This window comes from Chroicocephalus ridibundus, chromosome 2 (assembly GCF_963924245.1).
Source record: "Chroicocephalus ridibundus chromosome 2, bChrRid1.1, whole genome shotgun sequence".
Classification (NCBI taxonomy): domain Eukaryota; kingdom Metazoa; phylum Chordata; class Aves; order Charadriiformes; family Laridae; genus Chroicocephalus; species Chroicocephalus ridibundus.
The window spans coordinates 56,784,350-56,801,537 of NC_086285.1; the positions used below are offsets into that span (position 1 = coordinate 56,784,350).

A 17,188-nucleotide genomic window follows, 5' to 3' on the forward strand; every position below is an offset into this window, starting at 1 on the left:
GGCAGATGACTTATGTCCTCAGACTGAAATTAGCCCAATACCACATCCCTTCTGTATCTTTCAGTGTTCCGTGTGCCTTTTATTCTTCTGAAAAATTGTGGAAATGTTATTTCCCACATTTTGCAGATGAGGAACTGATGTACGCCATCCTGAATACATCTCAGTTAAAACTAAGCATGTAAGTGAGATTTTTGAGGTAGCTACATTCTTATTCTAAGATTACTCCATGGTTAATGGAGTAATATCATAATCACAGTAATAACAATCATAGTCAAATATCCGAACGATAATCACCCTCTGAAGTGTCTTCTCTCTGTTGCTTATAACAAGGCAATTAGATTACCATCTTGCGATCCTCAGTCAAGTGTCTAATGGTAGTTGAGGTGAATGTGGGTCAAAAGGTTAATCTCCCAAATCATTCCATACATGCATGGCAGAGCAAGAAATCCCACAACGTCAGTTCATTTTTCAGTGAGAAATCCGTTCTTTGACTGTCTTCACTAATTCACCAGGTTACATATTCCATTGCAGTTCCTATCAGTAGTAACTGTGAATTAATTTCATGTGGCAACCTTGTTTCATTCATTTCTGGTTTCCTGTAATTGGAGGATGGGTTGAATGCAGGGAACAGTAGTTATCTTTCAAAAAGCAACTTTCAGTTGAATGCTGGCAGCTGTAGCGTCTTCAGGAGACTAAAGAATACATGAACACAAAGACAGAACTTTCTGGTTCTTCCAAAAGAATGCTTTGAATATAAGATTGAAGTAAAGGGTGGGGAGATGTTGGAATCATATTTTTTTGCTATTTATCTTAACTAAATAATGATGTTGGATGAGTGAGAAAACGCTTGCAGGTATACAAATTCAGTTCTGAAGAAAAAGGAAAAGCTGTCAAACTGAAGACAATTTATATCTATTTATGTGGAAATTAAGCTAGAAGTTTTACGGGAATGGATTTCCAGTAGGTCTCTGACATGACCTGATCCTCATGGGAAATACAAAGATATTGGGCTTTTACATAATCACAGAACCTAGATACTAGAGTTGGATCACATCACTGAAAAATCCTTCTGTCTTCTGAAAAGCCAGAGTTGTTCTATATAGTGGGTTTTCTAATGTTTTTACTTAATTTAGTTTTAAAATTTCTGTCCATCTAAAAGCATAGGTACCTCTTAGCAGCACGAAGTTAAAATGTTGCTTATGTTTATGTTTTTCCTATTTAATTCTCATGTTTTTACGTACCAGTGCATCACCCTAACTTGTTGGTCCCCATCTCCAATTGCTGTTGCTACTGCTTAAATATTTAAATGGTAATTTTTTCCATGACTTGAATGCATCCAGAGAAGGCAACAGGGCTGGTGAAGGGGATGGAAGGCAGGTCCTCTGAGGACCAGCTGAGGACTCTGGGTTTGTCTGGTTTGGAGAGAAGGAGACTGAGGTGCAACCTCATTGCACTCTACAGCTTCCTGAGGAGGAGTGGAGAGGTGCTGATCTCTTCTCCCCGGGATCCAGTGCCAGGAGGCGTGGAAATGGCTCAAAGCTGTGTCTGTCAGGGGAGGCTCAGACTTGACATGAGGAAACATTTCTTTACTGAGAGGGTGGTCGAACCCTGGAATGTGTTTCCTGGAGAGGTGGTTGGTGCTGTCCCCTCTCTGTGTCAGAGCTCACATCCATGAGGCTACCTTGGGCTGCCTGATCCTCTGAGCTGAAGGACCATGACTGTGTGAACAATGATCTTCTATTTGTGGAGACTGATGCTGAAATTCTAATGGACCAGTTGTATCAGCTGAATAAGTCCATGGGGCCTGACGGGATTCATCCCGAGTACTGAAGGAGCTAGCAGATATTACAGCAGGACCCCTTTCAATATTGTACCAAAAGTCTTGGGAGTCGGGGGAGACCCCTGCTGACTGAACGCTAACCAATGTTATCCCACTTTACAAGAAGGGGATGAGGGAAAACTCAGGAAACTACAGACCTGTTCGTCTAACCTCAGTTCCTGGAAAAATTATGGAGAAGATCATGCTGGGTGCTATTGAAGGCATTTAAAATACAATGCAATCATCAGACAGAGTCAACATGGATTCACAAAGGGAAAGCCCTGTTTAACTAACTAATTTAGTATCCTTCTGCAATAGGGTCACCCACCTAGTGGATGAAGGGAAGATGGTGTATGTAGCTTTTCTGGGTTTTAGTAAAGCTTTTGGTACTGTTCCAGCATCCTTCTGGACAAGTTGTCCAACTGTGGGGTGAGCAGGTACACAGTGTGCTGGGTGAAGAATTGGCTGAACAACAGGGCTCAAAAGGTTGCTGCAAGTGGGCCTACATCAGGCTGGTGATCAGTCACCAGCAGTGTTCCTCAGGGCTCATTTCTTGGGACAGTTCTGTTCAATCCTTTTATCAATGATCTGGATGTCAGAATTGAATGCATGGTTAGTAAGTTTGCTGATGATACTAAACTGGGAGGTGCTGTTGACTCTCTTGATGGGCAAGAGGCCTTGCAGAGGAATCTATATACATTGGGCAGTCATCAATGCATTGGGCAATCATCAATGACATGAAATTGAACAAGAACAAATGCACTCGGGATGGAGTAACTCTGGACACAAGTCTAAATTGGGAGAGGAGCAATTGGAGGGTAGCCCTGCAGAAAGATGTCTGGAGGTGCTGGTTGACAGGAGGCTCAACAAGAGTCAACAGTGTGCCCTGGCAGCCAAGAGGGCAAACCACATCCTGGGGTGCATCAAACACAGCGTAACCAGCTGTTGAAAAGAGGTGATTACCCTGCTGTATTTAGTGTTGGTGCAGCCTTACCTTGAGAATACCGTGCGGTTCTGGGTCCCACAACTTAAGAAGGATGTTAAGGTACTTCAACACATCTGAGGAGGGCACCAAAGCTGGTGAAGGGACTGGAAGGCATGTCCTCTGAGGAACAGCTGAGGACTTGGGGTTTGTGTAGTTTGGAGAGAAGGAGGCTGAGGGGTGACCTCACTGCTCTCTGCAGCCTCCTGAGGAGGGGAAGGGGAGAGAGAGGTGCTGATCTCTTCTCCCTGGGATCCAGTGCCAGGATGCATGGGAATGGCTCAAAGTCATCATGGGAGGTTTGGACTTGACATGAGGAAACATTTCTTTACTGAGAGGGTGGTCAAACCCTGGAACATGTTTCCTGGAGAGGGGTTGCCTGCCAGTGCTTAAGGGGCATTTGGACCAACGCCTTTAATACCCTAACTTTTGGTTAGCCCTGAATTGGTGAGGCAGTTGGACTAGATGATCGTTGTAGGTCCCTTCCAATTGAACTATTCTATTCTTATTCTATCGTAAGACTCTTATTTAACATAGAAAAAAGTAGTCACCTCTTTTGGTCTTCTCTTTATTGTAAGTTAATTTTTTTGACCTCTGATCCACATTTTTTGTTCAGTACTTTGTTTTCTGGTTGTCTCAAAACCCATATAATGCAAGATTGGAAGGCATAATATTAAAGAAACACTTCTAAAAGTTACTCAGGCTCTTCTAGGTTTTGGACTGAAAGCCTACTTCCGTTCTGATTTTATCTCGACGTTCATGTGCATCTGTTAAAGAACAAAAGGCCTTTTACCACCTGCCTTTTGGATATCTCCTTCAAGCTCTGCATTTTGTTCACCTCAGTTAAGGAGACTAGTGGGGAAGAAACATTTAGGCAAGTAAAAACCTGAACAAAGAGGTATATGGAACAATTAATTATAACACAAGGGAAGTCTAGTTTTATGCCGTCCACTGTATGTAAGGTATATGTATATTTATAAGATACAAGGGGAAATGATGCTTTCTCTTTAAAAAGTATCCTGTGATGTGCACTTTTAAGATATGATTTACAGTTATGTAACACCTGCATTGTTGTACAATATTGTTTTCTAACTAGCTTAACATATCAAACATTACAGTACTCTTTCTTCCAGTGTAAAATACCAAGTATTTTTTAGTGTTGAAATGTCCCAACTGATGTCTTGAAAAGCAGGCGATCATCTGGATAAATGAAAATAATTTCAGAGTGTAGTCACATGATGATAGTAGTGGGCTGGTTTCATTCACCAGCCCAATCACATTCAATTTTATTGCTACAGCATTCTCTAATGACCTTTTTTTATCCAGTTGTATAGCAGACACTTGCTTTGATACTCGAGTGGGATTATGCACACAAACTTCTTGTGGCCTGCATGGAATACTAAGGAATTGCAGGGTCACCTCTGTACATTTTCTATAGTTTGGTTGCCCTTCATTCTAATTGTCTGCTTAAATAGCACTAGTTAGAATGAAAGGTCTTATACAAAGGGAATATTCAGAGTAGTGTTTATGGCTTGACACAAGAGATTTCTTCTGGCAAATGTTAATTACTGTGCAACGTGCTTCAAATGAACTCAGATAGAGTGAAGTGTTGCAAACTGATGGTATTGTGAAGGCCCTGACATGCTTCAGTATGTAGACATGTACAAATTGCATTTCTAATTACACTGAACATCTGCTTAGATTTAAATTTTTGGAAAAGATGCTCTTCCGTCACGAGAGATTACTGTCAGTTCTGCTTTTAATGCTATGAAATCCTAGTATTAACTTCTGTAATATTGCATAACAGGTACGGCTGCTGCGGTAGAAGAAACCCTCAACAGGAGGTTGAGCAGTTAAAGTTGGATATAACTTTCAGAATAGTTCAGAAAATTTGAAGATAGGAATTTGCCCAGGTGAACTATTTCATGCCTTTGTTCATGCGAACTGGTGTAAAATTTTAAGCGGAAAAAACAGTCTTTAGTATTTTCCTTTTCCCTCCCCCCATAGCTTCTATAACAATGTGTTTCACCAACTATGTGCTCTAATCAACTGGTCTGTAAAAGGTATGAAGCTGTTTTTCTGGAGAGCATGTGAGAGCTTTTATTTCTGTATAGACACTGTAAACTCTCCAGATTTCTGGTAATGATTGTGCTGGCAAGAGAGATGAAGAGAGCATGTCATAAGGGACTGATAGGGCTTATATTCAGCATGTAGCTTCCTGAATATAAGTTTTCAGGGATAACGTTCATGATAATTCCCCATGGAGTCGCTGATCATTCAGTTTATTGAGGCTTAGCCCTGGTACCTGCTTTCCGAGGTATTCTTGCTGGGAACCTGACAGGGCAAAACGAAGTTCAGGCTTCTTATATGCTAGGTCTGACCACAAATGGGATCATAATGTGGAAGATCAGTGCAGAAATGCAAATTTAATGCTTTATTAGGTTCTCTATGTTTTTAGGGGTATATCTGGAACTTACTAACTTTCTAACATTTCTGTGGCTTAAGGAAATGAACAGTGCTTTCCTAAGATTGGTGCCCATTAAGTAGCTGATGTGTATTTTCCAGCCGAATGACATTCCATTATGGGAACATCAATAAAATGTTTAGTTTAATAGCCAGTGACATTACTGCAGGCTGTTGTTAAATCTGTACATTAGCACTCAAAACTGCGTTATTTCTGTTGTTTTATAAATTTAGGTCCTGTATTTTCATTGTTCAGGTCAATGGCATAAGATCATTAACTTCAAAACAAAAGAAATCTGGAAGCACTGCAAAGTTCATAGGAAGCATTGTATTTAAAAACATGTTTTGGTTTTTGCTCACAGTTACATATACAGTATTCAAATACTAATTGCTTTTTTCATTAAATTCTCACAAAGCGTCTAATGCATGCTATTGACTAAGTAACTGTGAAACATCGTCTTTTCAAATTTTTTAAATTTTTTTTTCAATGAGGATAGTTTCTGAAAGAAATCACCTATTTCATGTACACACTCATAGCTCTGAAATACCTGCCTGGCTTTGGATTTCTTCTTGCCTTACTGCATCTTGGAGAGAAATTTTATGGTTGGGTAATAAAACTGATGAAATGAAATGTTAATGATGGAAAAGTGGATGAAAAATAGTTAAGTACTGAACTGCTAGAAAGGAGCGGAAGATACTGATACATAGTGGGAGCTTATTTTCCACCTCGGTGTGCTTCTCCATACACCTCTTGCAAGTAGCACTCTTGAATCCCAACTCCTTGGTGTATGCACGGTTAGGAGTTCTGTTTGTTAAATGCTTTTGTTACAAAGGCCGGTATTAATGGGGCAGAGTATAAATCATGAAAGAACTCATGTGCCAGAGTTTCTGTTGATGAAAGTTCCTTTGACTTCCCAGGACATAAATCACTGAGGAAGAAGAACCCAACACTCAAACTGAACAGCATCAATACTGTTTACCAGTGTAGCCTGCCTGTGTTTCTCCGCAGCGCTCCTTTGACCTCAGTCAAAATGCTGTAGTTCACACCACAGTCACAGTTCCCTTTCTAAAGGGCTACAAAGGTCAGTGCAAGAGTATGCAGGAATAAACCGCTTATGAGGAGGGATGTAGTGAATCTCTGCCTGCAGCAGGCTAAGGGTCTGCAGGGAGATACTCCCATCTGGATGTACTTTACAACACTAAGCAGGTGCCAATGTTAAGTGGCATTCCTCTGTGGATGAGCAAGTTTTGCAGGCCTGGGAAGGGGTAAGTACTCTGAGCTGACAGACTAGCTCTAACAAAACAATGAATGATGTATAAATAAACCGCAACACTTACATGGCAGGTGAAAGATGGATGGAGTACTTAAAAGAAGGCTCTTGGGAACTCAGTGTGGCGTGCAAGATTGGAAAACCTATACCGATTATGTACTTTGTACTGGGAGAAACAGGTGAGGTCCCCAAGGACCGTCAGAAACCAAGTGATATATTAACATGATGGTACAGTGCTGCTGTTAATGGTTCCTTTGCTTACTATTAGCCTAGCAGTAAGTTTGTGAATATTTGAGGATTCCTGACTATTGAGATTTCTTTTCCTTCTATAAATGTATTCTTGCCATAACATGCATGCCTATCTGAGAAAACACATGATGTCTATAACAGAACTATTAGAAGTGTTCTTACTATTCAATATTGTTAAAGATTGCACGTTTTGAAATAACTGTTCTATGTGTTGGACCAACACCTCAGTACATTTTTCAGTCCAGAGTTTTAACTGCCTGTGACTTATTCCTATACCACGTGGCAAAAAGGTACTTCTGAAAAATCTCAGTTGTACAAAGCTGCCACCAGAGTTTTCTCTTCATCATCACCAGCTCCGTAGGCAAATCTGGATATGATCCCTGAATATAATGAGCATATGAAATATCTACAGAATTATTATGAGAACGATGGCAGTGGAAAGGTTCTCAGTATTTCCTCCCCACCAGTCTCCCACTTATGGTACACTGTGCTTGAAGACGTGGTGGTCCTAGCTTATTGCCACTGTAGGAATACAGTTACTTTCTTTTGCATTTCCAGGTTAGTTTCCACAAAGGAAAACATCTGGAAACTTATTTTGTTTTTGTTTAATATGAGAGATAAGTCACAATGAAATAAAATAAAATTAAAGCCTTTCATGTGACATTCTTGACACCAAAATACTATAAGCCACATACAATCCAGGACACTTCTCTTCATTTTCACATTCACTTGCATTTTTAAAAGTTACTTGTAGTTTGGTTTGTCCATGCTTTTTGATCAGAGAAACTGCAAACATAATATTTAAATGCCGAATATAGTATTTGTAATAATTTAAAGTAGGAAAAATACTATTGAAAACCAGTGATTTGCCACACCATTGCTAGCAGTAAATTACTGGCAACTCTGACTGAAAGAAGCAAAACCAGTCAGCGTTTCAGCCTGTTGCAGTAATAAAATCAATCTGTTTCTGCAGCACCTTCCAGGTGATCGGTGTGGAGTTATCGGTGTTGCAGATGAAAGGTATGCCGCAGCTGGAGACGGACTCTTTGATCCCGGAGCCAGTGCTTTGAATACAGCCACACCCCATCTTGCTGTCAGGATGAGCCAGGTCTCATGTCCAAATAGCAGTACAGCCAACCACCTTTGCTTAAATATTTCTGTGAATGCAGGATTTACACATTCAAACCCACCAGAAATGTGGTTTTACAATCACATGTCGGTTCTCAGGAAAAAAAAAAACACATGTGAAAAGTATATGTATTTTTTAACCAATAAGGACAGATTCTCTCCTCTGCCATGTTTCCAGACTGATGGTGCAAGAGGTTGTCAGGGAGCTGCACTTGGGCACCTGAGGAAAGGGGCCTGATTTTTGAGCACCCAAAAGCCCCCTGAAGTCAGGGTCAGGTCCACAACCTTGAAAATCAGAGATTTTATGCAGTTAATTACAGACTTGTGTCCTTGCATTTTTTTTATACTTTGGCCTGAGTTATAAACCTTTGTTCTCTTAAACTCACTGCTATTCATAATAAATACTAATTATACCATGTGCTGATAAACCCCTCTGAAATACTTGCTTCTCCACAAGAGTTAAAAAAATGATTATTTGCTGGAATATGGTCTGCTATTAGAATAAATGTACCTTCTTTTACTCTCATTATTTTCCAATACATCTGATGAAAACATTTGAGATTTATATAGACGTATTTAGCAGCTGTCTCGTATTTACCTAGACTGTGAGGTATAAATTGAATTTAGTACTTTTTCTCAAGAGTAAGTATGTGTTTGATGATTAGACAATGGCAAAGGTGTTTCTGCTCTGTCACAAGTGGTTTTCATTGTTTAATATTTTTTGGATTGTTTAATGTCTCTTTCTTGTGTGCATTATACTGTGGCTGATTTAGCAAATGCATACAAAACGTATACATATCTGTATACCAACATGAGATGTGTAAGAGAAAAACTAGGTGACTTGAAATTCTTGGCAAAGAAAGAGGATCTTAACATAGTGCTAAGGGAAGTAAAACTTTAATATGAGAACTAATCGTAAGTATCAGGGTCATATCTTCAGTTATTGAATCTGAAAGATGATTTAGGAAATCGAATTACTAAAGCCATTAATTGCCTGGTTCACGTTGGCCACAAAAACAATTCGCTGAGTAGATTCTCAGGGGGGAAGAGTGTGAGGCCAGAACTTGAAGAACAGACTTGCACAAGGTGCCTGAGAGGAGCTCACTGTGGTGGATATATTCTGTGCCAGTATTAGGAACTACTGAAAGAGTCCTAGAAACTTATCCAGGAAACCTGGTGAAGTTTTGGTATCTTTATGCTCACTTCTGAACTGCTTTTAGTCTAATGTGCAGGTTTCATAATTTAAGATTTTCGGTATTTCAGTTAATGGATGACAAGAAGTAGGATTTCCATTGGGATACTCGCACAGAGCTTTGGAGGAGGAAGAACCTCTGTGGAAGGGGTTGTCTACCACCGTAGTAAAAATGGATTGCTGGTGTAGGAAATTAATGAGTGTGGTTACTCATACAGGAGTTGAGGAAAAGCTGACAAATGAGGGCTCTCACCATTTAAAGACATCTGCTAATGATGTCAGTCATACAAAAGGCGTAAGGGACAAGAATGAAATGTGCAGCAAAACTGAAGGAGGGACAGCTGAGAAATTCTGGAAAGCTAATACAGTGTCAAACTCAAGAGTTAAATAAAAAACGACGTGGCCAACTCCCTGCTTCCCCAAATGCATACAAAACCTATACATATCTGTATACCAACATGAGATGTGTAAGAGGAAAAAATAGGTGACTTGAAATTCTTGGCAAAGAAAGAGGATCTTAACATAGTAGCCATTACAGAAGAATGTTGGAATGACAAAAATCAATAGGAGAGTGTAATACCTGGCTATAAACTGAACAGGAAGGACAGATTAGGTCATAGAGCTGGGGGAGCAGTATTAGGGCTATGCTGTTGAGCCTTCTGATCAGGAAACGGATATTGAGTCCAAAACGTTGAAGGGGATCAAAGAATCAACTAAGCCTAATGAGGTAGTAATAATGGGTGACTTCAACTACCTTCAGCTGGTCAAATGTCACAGCGGGATAGACCGTAAGGGAAACAATTTCTCATCATCCTGAGTGATTGCTTTTTTGGAACATTTAGTTCTAGAGCACGCAAACGGAATGGCAATTCTTGACTTAAGTGACATACAGCAATGCAGGTAAGAAACTCTGAAGTCCTCTATCAGAGCAGGCCTTTTTGGGTTAAAGTCATGGCCATTATAAAACTTAAATTCAACATTGAAGAGACAATAACGAGTTTATAGAACCACTATTAGGCTGAAGGACGTAAAAACCCTTTAGGCAAAAGATACTAAATAAAACATAAGGAAATTAAATCCTAAGAATCAGCACGGAATCCAGTTGGGGTGTTCTGTAGTAGAACAAGTAGACACAGCAGCCAAGTGAAAAAGCAAGAAGTATTTGAATATGGTTACTTGGATCGGGATTTTTTTTCAACCAAAGATATATGCTTAGGCATCAAAACCCCATCCCTAGGGATGTCAATAAAAAGTAATTTTATCTACAGCATGTGTGTAAAAAAACTGTGAAGCTGTGGCATAAGAAGGACTTTGTCAAAGCCATCACCTCACACCCACAAAGAGAAGAAAAAGTTTACCAAACAATCTGTAAGACACGGGCTAGCAGAAAGCACAAGCGGAGAATACGGACATTGCAGTGAACTGTGGTTTTCTTTTGTTGTATTCATTTAGTATCACAGATGTGGTGCTAGGGACATAAGGGACTATAACTTACTCACAGCACTTAGTGTGTCAGAATAAGGGACTGAGAGTAGAGAGATAAATTAACAAGCAACCAGAAACAAACAAAAAAAACCAACAGAGTTCACTCATTCAAAAATTTCTAAAGAACATTAATTTTGTTTAAATTAAGTACAGTTCAAGCATGAAATAGTGAGATCCTTCAAATATGAGAGGTAGAGGGAGGTAAAGTGGAGATAGATGTGATTCACTAATACAATACCTAACATGCCTCATATGGTAGAGAGATGATATTACCTTCTCCAGGTGAGCCCTATATGCTAGAAGCTGTGTTTGAAAAGAAGGAATAATGAAGTTTTTAGCGATAAAAGACAACTTGCATTGGCAACAGGACTTGAAAATACTGGGACTATTGCATTGAAAAAAAAAGGAGGGGAAGGGGGAGCATGCTGTTATGCAAAACATCCTGCTGTGTTAACATCATTCTAGAAATAAGAGACCAAGCAGAATGGCATCAGATAGGGATACATTTAACATCCTTTTCAAATGAATTAACATCTTTTTATTTGGAAAGACGTGCTTTGAGGATGTGAGATGCGATTCCAATACGGCATTGTGTTCACAACACGCGCTATTAGTTCTTTAGGGGGGTGGTTATGGCCATAGCTCTATGTTCAGCATGTACAGGAAAAGCAGTATTATTATTTTCTTGTGGTTTGGAGGCACGAGTAGTAATTACATTTACCAACAACCGGCTATCTTGTGGCTACAAAAATATGGAGAAAATAGTTACATCATTTCCTTTGTGGCCCTGAAAATCCTTTTCACTGAAGTCTAGAAACTGTGAGAAAGTGGCATCTGTACAAATGCGTGTTTTGAATGCATGGCTCTACATTAAATAGAACTTTTTAAACTTTGGGGGATGGGGGGCTGACAACATGTTTGATATGTTACTGACTCCAGCGTCTCCTTCAGTCGGGATTTGGAAGCTGATTGTATCTCAGGTAGTACCTAGAATGCATTTGAAACCTTGCTGGCAGTTCAAAGAGAACCTGCATTGTCATGGGTGATTGGTTACCTGCGTTACAGCTGAAATGAACTAACATGGTATGAAATGAACCTTATGATAATTGCAGAATTTGCCAGATGTATTACTAGGTAGCCAAACCCCCCACTATCCATGCGAAAAAAGGCCGAAACCATGTTTCTGATTCTCCTACCTGCCATTTGTGCTGCTGCATCAGTAATACAATAAAGTATTTTACTACTTTAGCATGCAAGAGTGCCATTCATTTTTGAGGGATGCAAAGAAAATGAATGCTTGTTAACAGTAATATTCCAGTTGCACAACTTTTGTTACTTTGCTTATATAATCTTTTTATCAAAATAACTCTTTTGTGTATGTATTCTTGCTGTATTTTTCAATTAAGGGACCCATCATCGAGCATCAGATATTCTTACAAGTTGCAGAGTGTCCAAGAAAAAACATATTTCTTTAAATCATCCTGAAGCCATATCCTGCATGATGATATTTTTTCTAGCTGTTTTTTAGATAGGTAAATAGGTATTCACACATAAATCCTAAAGAAAGCCACCATATGCATTAATAGTCTGTACGTCTTACTACCTTAAGGGACAGTACAGTCATAGAAAAATGAGAGTTTCGCTTTTTTCCTTGAACAATCTGTGAAAATTGAAAAAGTGTCTTGCACCACTTATACGTACCATGTGATCTTGTAAAGACTGAGTCTTAAGTCCCAAGTGGTCAAAAATAAAGCTCCTGTTTGAATCTAGATATTCAGCCTTGCAAGTCTTTTACATGAAGATGAAATTTAAAATTGTTTCTGCAGCCATATTGTATTTTTAAATAGTTACATTTCTTTTGGAGTTCATTTTATTCTCATTTTCTTCCTTATGTGTCCTTAGCTTTTAAGTGAGGCTCAAAAGAGACTCAAATACTGAAAGAAAAATGACAATATTGAATTGAACATGCCCACTGGTAATATAAATATTAACACAGAAAAGAAGTGACAGTTGAATAATTGTTTTGAAGAAGGTGAGAATACAAGAAATTAAACTAGAGTTAATATTTGATCCTCCTTGTGAAAGCAGATGGCTAAGGGATTTTAACTCTGCCTGTTATAAAAATTTTAACCACTTTTTAACTTGTAGTTATTAACAACATTAGGGAAAAGAGCAAAATTAATCATTGAAGCTGTTACATCTGAGCTTCATAGCAACTGATGTAAGTATCCTCCATAGTTTTTCTCATGACAAGCTAAGAGGAAATGATGAAACAACTGAGAATATATATGATGAAATATATTAAATTACCCTTGGTTTGCATTACACAAGTAAAACATTAAAATCTTTGCTTAAAAGATTCTATGTGGACTTCCTTGCATATAGTATTGGAAAAATAATATTTAAGTAATTTTTTAATTAAATTCTTTTATTCTCTGAAGACATAATCATATGACTTGTTCTATTTGCTGTTGGTCGAACAAAGTCATGTAATAATGTATACTGGCTAAATAAATTTAAAATACAGTGACTTGTGTTGTTTTTATCCATCACCAAACAATATTTTCTTTTTGTAACATGGGCAAATGTGATGCTGTCTGCATATACAATAAGTAATCCTGAAGTAGAATTGTAGCAATAATGATAATTACATATATTCTGCATTGTATGTATAATGTCTATATAGTTTTTCACACCCAGTCTGCAAGAAAACACAATTTTTTAAAAAAAAGATCATGTAGCAAAAGTTGATGCAGGAATCATTATAACAGATATCACAAATCAGAGCAACCCTGTCTTCTATTGACTTCAGTAAAATGCAGAGATTTTTGTGCTGTTTCACGTTGTGTAATTTTTTCTTTTTTGCAAATAGGAGAAACTTTTCCTTTACAGTTCTAAGTGTCAGTGTTCATACATAAAAATGTATGAATGGAAAATAAAATCCTGCATGAATGTGTCACAAGTAACAGCAGGACACTGCTAGTACTGTTGTTGAGATAAGATTACAAAATGGTGACATCAGGTTTTCTTTTCATTAACTAGTAGACAGCCAAGAGAGGTTCCGTCTTTAGTCTACAAGATGACTGTATTTGGAATAAAATGAAATAGCATGAAAAGGTTATTACTGAAAGACAGAATACTGTGCTTCTGGTTCCCTTACAAAGATCTTAGTGTAAAATGTCACCCAAATATTAATCCAATTCATACAATCTCAAATGGTAACGGATAATATAGTAATAGAGGATTCCTAGCCTGGAAACTAAGCCACATGGAAAAAAAAATATTTAAAAATGGATCTATTGATGGCCATCATCTTTTACATCACCCTCTTCATTCATCAGTTCCTTATGCTGAGCTAAGGTGAATACAAAGGGGATAGAGGACTCTACCACATCAGAAGGATCATGACCATTTGAGTAGTACGAGACAATGAAGAAGTCCTTCAGGTTCTGTCTGTTATTTTCTTCTTAGACTTTCCCTGTCTTTCACGATAACGGACGTAAATGTTGCATTCTCCTAAAGGCTAGGATGCAGTAATCTTATATGTTTCCTTCATAGTTTCTAGAACGCACACGAGGAGGAGTCAGTGAAATTGTTTTTTCAATTTCTTTTTGGGAATCCTAATAGTGGAACACGTGAAACAGGAAATTACACAGTTCTTTCAAAGAGTGTTGCTGAAGTGGGAAAAAAACACAGTCTTTGACCAGATTCATTGCTCGGGGGTTCCTTTCTTCAAAAGAAAAGATGGAACTGAGTATACCAATACAGACTTAATGACTGTAGAAAATAAGAGGAATAAGAGTAATGACAACTGCAGTGTTTTCAATAAAATAATGTCTCTGAGAGGGAAAATCAACACCATACTTATCATGAAAATGGAAAGGAAGCTTGACTGTATCTTAAGCAATTCTTTTAAAAGGGAATAGCAGTTGGACTGGTGATCCTCAAAGATACTGCAGGTTTTTCTTAGTTCGTTCTGTAAAGTAAAGGGAAATGGAATTTGAGCCTAACACAGGAAGGCATCTGTGTGTTTTTCTTTAACCAAATGGTGCTACTTTAAGCTATAGCCTTTATTTTGAAGTCTAAAGAAGTGCTTATGCACCTGATTATACTGTTGATTTCAAGTTCAAATAAGAGTGTTTTCTTGCATTTAGGTCACAAATAATCAATTAAATGCATATAGAAAGCCAATGTAGGTACGTTACGAAGAAAGGAGGCCAAGCTTTCAGTACTGTTTGATTAAGGGCATAACTGGAAAGATTCTAAATACGGGTTAGAACAAGCAATTATATTTTCCAATTCTGTCATTTGGAAAAAAAATCTGAATGTCTTACTTGAATGTCTACCAAAATTGGTGTTAACCTTCCGAAAGAGAAATAGAACTAATGATTTGGTACAGCGCCAAACAATTAGACCAATGAATAGACATTATTCCACCAGCATCTATTATCGGAAATATCTGGATTTCTAAATGTCAACTAAATAGGCTTACCCCACCAGCTAAGAGAAAACTGACCTGACCTTTTGACACCACCTGTTCAGGAATGGGAATTTTTTAAGCATGCTATTCTACACAGATAAAAGGTTCACAAAATTTGACCTGGAAAGAATGGCTAAAGGAATTAGTTTTGTTTAGTCTAGAAAAGAGCAGACTGAGGGAGGATGTGATTACAATCTTCCAGTACGTAAAAAGAATGTTATGAAGATGCTAGTGATTGGTTTTCTGTGTCCCGTTCGGGAAAAGACAAGAATAGAGGTGTTTAATACAAAGCAAAGATACTCAGATTATGTATTAGGTGAAAAATTTCTAACAATGAAAATAAAGAACGTGGTGCAGACTACATAAGAAAATTGTCATCTTGTTAACTGGAAATTTTCAAGAATAATTAGACCAACACCTCTCATTAATAATCAAGGTTGCTAGTGATGTTCACGGTGCAAGGTCAATAGGCAGATGAATTACATGATCACCTAACAGTCTTTGCCCATCTTTCGTTTCTATAGCTGATACATTTGGCAAGGCACTCTATTTTATTTCAGATTTGTTGTTACATCGGACATGCATGTTGTTACATCGGACATGTAAATATTGCATGTTATGTTAGATTGTTATATTGGATATGAAAATATTAAGTAGCTTCTGGTTAACCAATGTTAACGGGAGGCTTTTTATTTGTGAAGGATACTTCAATAACAAAATTAATAATTTTTAAGAATTCTGGCTATGTGATTAAGATAACAGTGTTAGAAGGATGGAAGAATAATAGGTAAGGAAATAATAAAGATCACGTACTGGCTTCGGATGCAGAATTCTATTAACAATAGCAGTGAGTTTGCTATTATGAATTTCTTTTTCTCTGTTACTCGAGAATTTTGGTATTATACATTGTTTTCTGGTTGAGGTTAATAACAAGGAACTGTAAATCATGATGAATAATCACCCCATACAGATAATACATGGAGCTGAAGCATGGCATACCCACTCGAAAGAACAGAAATAATATCAAAATTGTGGCATCTTTCCTGAATAGTTTGTAAGAACTACTAAGACAGCATTTCATAGTGTGACCCATCATCAGCTCAAAAGCAGCTGAGTAACAGTGAAAAAAACCACTAGAGCGTAAGTTGTGTATAGGCCTTCAATACATATTGCAGATTAAAAGTGAAAGTGGGTGAAGGTTTTAATTCTCATTTCACGTTGGTACTAGTTGCGTGTTTGTGGTTGAAAGCATGACATGCTTGCAGTTGGTTTCTTATGTTTGATGTTGGATATAAGAGATTAAAGATATGTTAGACTTTTAAAGTCTTACTGAAGCATTTATTTAGATGCATAAAATAGACAGTAGCGTCAAACATCAGGGCTTTAATTTTTACACATTAAACAAATTACCTGAATCGTAGCTCCCTGTATTTTCAGATTTTCTGTGAAAGAACAAGATAATATTTATCTCTTTTCCTTTCGAGTTTAGGAACTGATTATATTTTATTATTACATACATTTTTGGGTTTGTCTTTTTTTTAGGTGCTGCACAATGAACTTGTGATGGAAATGAATCATCCAACAGCTGGGAGGATAGCTGTTCCAGGTTAGATGTTTAATTCTTTTCTCTAAATGGAGCTTGAAATTAAATGCTACATGACATCCTGAGTAGTTCTGGAACTCAGCTGAGGACATGACACATCTTCACATTTCACTCAGATGAACAAAAGTTTAACCAGGAAGACATTTGTGCTCATACTCTTTCTGGTAGCAGAAAAATGGGTTAAAATGTGTGTCAGAATAGCTTCTGGTTTTCATCGGTCAGTTGTCATAAAACATGAACATGGATTTGATAATATTTGCAAACTCCCACTGCTAGAAATATTACTGCTAAATCATCTACACAAATATGTGAATCTGGTTTTGATTTAGGTCTGTTTTGCAAGTTACACAGCCTTCTTTTAGGGACACTTCTGTTGTAAAAAAAAAACCCAAAAAACCCCCCAAAAACAAAAAACCAAAAAAAAGGAGGAGGAGGAGGGAAGTTCGTACTGAAGGTTTCATCACACTACTTTGTTTAATGAGATTGGACATGAAGCTCTGCAATGATGAAGTCTTA

The 17,188-nt window shown here is 37.8% G+C and overlaps 1 protein-coding gene across 4 annotated transcripts in view; it reads left to right on the forward strand.

The window, feature by feature from the left end:
* The window catches only part of SUGCT (succinyl-CoA:glutarate-CoA transferase), a 332,647-nt gene that overhangs the window by 263,202 nt on the left and 52,257 nt on the right, over nt 1-17,188 (forward strand). For all 4 annotated transcript variants that reach the window (XR_010069897.1, XM_063325601.1, XM_063325602.1 and 1 more), the window contains one exon: nt 16,612-16,675. Coding sequence is in view for 3 of the 4 variants with exons in the window: in XM_063325601.1 (XP_063181671.1) it covers nt 16,612-16,675 (64 nt within the window). In the remaining variant the exon portion in view is untranslated. The remainder of the gene's footprint in view (nt 1-16,611; nt 16,676-17,188) is intronic.